This window comes from Triticum dicoccoides, chromosome 7A (assembly GCF_002162155.2).
Source record: "Triticum dicoccoides isolate Atlit2015 ecotype Zavitan chromosome 7A, WEW_v2.0, whole genome shotgun sequence".
Lineage (NCBI taxonomy): Eukaryota > Viridiplantae > Streptophyta > Magnoliopsida > Poales > Poaceae > Triticum > Triticum dicoccoides.
The window spans coordinates 742,802,957-742,806,445 of record NC_041392.1 but is presented as its reverse complement, the minus strand read 5'-3'; the positions used below and the strand labels follow the sequence as shown (position 1 = coordinate 742,806,445).

At 42.8% G+C, this 3,489-nt stretch overlaps 1 protein-coding gene across 1 annotated transcript; it reads left to right on the top strand.

Annotated features, from left to right (window-relative positions):
• On the top strand, nt 1–3,075 carry LOC119334167. The gene is made up of 2 exons (XM_037606782.1): nt 1–36; nt 952–3,075. The coding sequence occupies exons 1-2, from the start codon at nt 1–3 to the stop codon at nt 3,007–3,009; spliced, it is 2,094 nt and encodes a 697-aa protein (XP_037462679.1). The 3' UTR covers nt 3,010–3,075.
• Nucleotides 3,076–3,489: the final 414 nt, after the last annotated feature.

Below are 3,489 nucleotides of genomic sequence, written 5' to 3'. Positions count from 1 at the left end.
ATGTCATACATAATTTCACCGTCTAATGGCTACAAGGTAAGGTGCCCAGTCACCTAGGTGTACAATAGGTATCACGTGTGCACACACGTATAGAACGTTGGTACGCAATATTTAGCATGTCCATTTTCAATGTATAGGGAATATAAATCCTTGGCTCTTATAGGTGAAATGCCATACCTATTTGGGCGTGTTTATTTCTAAATTGATTGGTAGTTTTCCTTTCTAAGCCGATGATCTTTAACACTAATGCCTTATCTAAAGTTAATTGGGTAGTTGCACATTTTAAAAATTGTATGCACTTTTAGAGCATGCGTTGCACATTTCTACACCAGAAATTGCGCAAAAAAATGTTTAACAATAGTCTTAGTAATGTGCAACTTAGTCTACCAGGAAATAATAAATCTGCCTATTTACTAAAAGTATAGAGGGTTGTTTTGGAATAGTAAATATGTAACTTATTTATATTTATGGACAAGAAGTATGACATATATTCCTGGATGGGGAAGTACTACGGAATACTTATTTATATGTCATTATAGATATTGGCATGGCCTAACTTTGATAATTACCTTTTCTATTGATGTTAGTTAAAAATTTGAAACCAAAATTTGAAGGAAGTAATTTCGATCACAATAGTAGTATCCACACATGACCATCCCATATATGTACTCATGTCACATTTTAATTATCAAAGTTTTAAAATGTTCCATGGCAGTAAAGGTTTAACTTGCGTTGGAAGTTAGAGTTTTGCTTGATTCTACATATGTATTTATTTCTTTGACACTGAATTGATTTAGATCTATTACATGTTTGATGGTTAAGCATTAAATTTGATTTTTAATGAATAGAACTTAACTTCTAAACCTAATTTCCAAACCTAAGTTAGTACTATGTAGTTTTTCCTAATTTAATTTGTACATATTAATGATTTAGTGCATTTCTGGATTGCAGACGGTTAACGACCTTGACTTGCCTTCCGGATATGAAACTAGTGTGACCAAGTGTGGTGGGCTTCCCAGAGTATTAATTGCCATAGGCAAATTCATGAAGAAATCCAGATACAGAATGAAAGATATAAACGATGATTTCATGGGCGTTTTGGAGAAGAATCAAATGTTCCATAGTTTAAAGGGTCAATTCTCTTGGATGCAGAGCTACTTTGAAGGTTGCTCAGATTACCTCAAGCCATGTATCTTCTATCTGTCAGTTTTTCCTGCAGGCCGAAACATTAGACGGAGGCGTTTGCTGAGGAGGTGGATTGCAGAGGGCTACTGCAAGGACACAATTGGTAGTGCGGCAGAAGAGAATGGGGAAAAGTTGTTCTTGGAGCTTGTCAACTTGAGCATAATCCATAAGCAAGCTGAAGAAAGCAAGGATTCATGCCAAATCAATGGTTTCTTCCGTGAGTACATCGTCTCACGGCCAATGGAAGATAACCTTGTGTTTGCACTGGCAGGGCGGTGCAACCCCAACTCACGGCGCTCTGGAAAACACCTCACCATAGGGGAAGACTGGTATAGAGATGAGATTGAATTCAAGAGCTTGGACTTGTCGAAGCTGCGGTCTTTGACAGTGTTTGGGAGGTGGAAATCATTCCTCATCTCGGATGTGATGAGGCTGCTTCGGGTGCTGGATCTGGAGGACACATCAGGTGTAACAAATGATGATCTGGAGAAGATCGGGAAGCTATTGCTTCGCCTTAAGTTCCTGTCCCTACGAGAATGTGAAGAGATCAGCCGTCTCCCAGATTCACTGGGTGGTATGAAGCAGCTGCAGACTCTAGATATCAGGGGAACCAATATAGTTAGGTTGCCACCGGCTATCACCAGGTTAGAGAAGCTGCAGTACATTCGTGCTGTCACCATCAAGGTGCCATGTGTTGATGCCGTCACATCCACAACGACGACATTTGTAGTAGCAGAAGCAACAAGAGCACTTGCAGCTGCAGGAGAAGAAGATCGTGCAGCACCAGCAGCAGTAGCAGAAGCCAATAGTGTTGGTGGTTGTACAAGCCCGTTCCTCCGAATATCAAGTGTTACACGGCCATGGAGGAAGAGCAGGGCCCGTGATTTGGTGGCATCTAGCAGCTGGTTGATGAGGTGGCCTGCGAGACACCATAATGCCAATGACAATAATGGTGGTGTTGAGCTTCCAGCAGGTGTTGGGACGCTGACGGCCTTACGTGCCATTGGTATTGTGAATGTTAGCAATGGTGCAGGTGGGAACGGGAAGGCCATCCTAGAGGAGCTCAAGGAGCTGACCCAACTGCGCAAGCTCAAGGTGTCCGGCATCAACTCAGCAAACTGGCGCGAGTTTTGCAGTGTCATCTCGGGTCACCGCTATCTCGAGTCCTTATCAGTGCGGCTTGACCAGCAGGAGGAGGTTGGTGAGTTTGCTTGTAATTTCGATGACATCTCCAACCCACCCAAGACACTAGAGAGCCTCAAGGTGTACGGTCCGGGGCAGGGGCATGCACGCATACGGCCAGTCTGGATCCAGCAGCTTCCCAATCTCCAAGGCGTTGATGTTGAGTTGACCATATCAACCCAAGAGGACATAGAAAGTCTTTACAGGGCATGCAAAGTTGCAACCGAACATCGAGTATCGAGACGTCGAATTTGTATCAATCCGACACAAGAGCACCTCACTTTTGCTAAGCCCGACAATGGTCCAAGTTCTTGCTTGGATGGGTTTAGCATAGCACTGGACTCCCTCAGGATTGTTTGCGGCTTCAAGTTACAACACTGCTATCAGGTAACCTTTGGATCTTTGATCACGTTTAAAGTTGAGATGCTCAAGGTTCATTGTTCTAGCAGCAGCGATAGTTCTCAAGATTTTGGTGGATCATCGTCGTCTTTGCATCTTTCTGGCCTAGACAGTATAATTGCTTTCAATCAAGTCAGGCTTACGGGTTCTTATGGCGAACAACTTAAGCAAGATTTGCTCGACCAACTTGCCCAGCATCCCAGCAAACCTGTCTTGATGGTGGAGCAACCAACTTCGATATGATGGTGCTGATCATGTGCGGCCGGTAACAAACCTTAACCGTCCAAATCTGTAATGGATACATGCATGTTCTCGATCGATGCCTTTGCATCCTGTACTATTCTTCTTTTTCGAACAAATCAATGATACATTAATAATAAATGTATGTCAGCGCGTGTATTCCCTGTATATGTATCATTCTGCGGAGCCCATGAATTAGTACTAGTAGACGTGTGTTACTGTAGGAAGTTTTTTTTAGAAAATGAGGATAAACTCCCGATCTCTGCATCAATCGATGCATACAATCATTTTTATTAATTTTTTCAACAAAGGCCTGACAAGAACATACATCAAGCCACCAGAAGCCACCACACACACCTACAAACTTGATAATATGGAGTGCTCTCGTTCTTCATATCTAAAACCGGTGTCGTCGTCGATCCATTCGCATGATATATCGGAACCTACACCCGGTGCAGCAAACGTACAGTGTACACCACATGC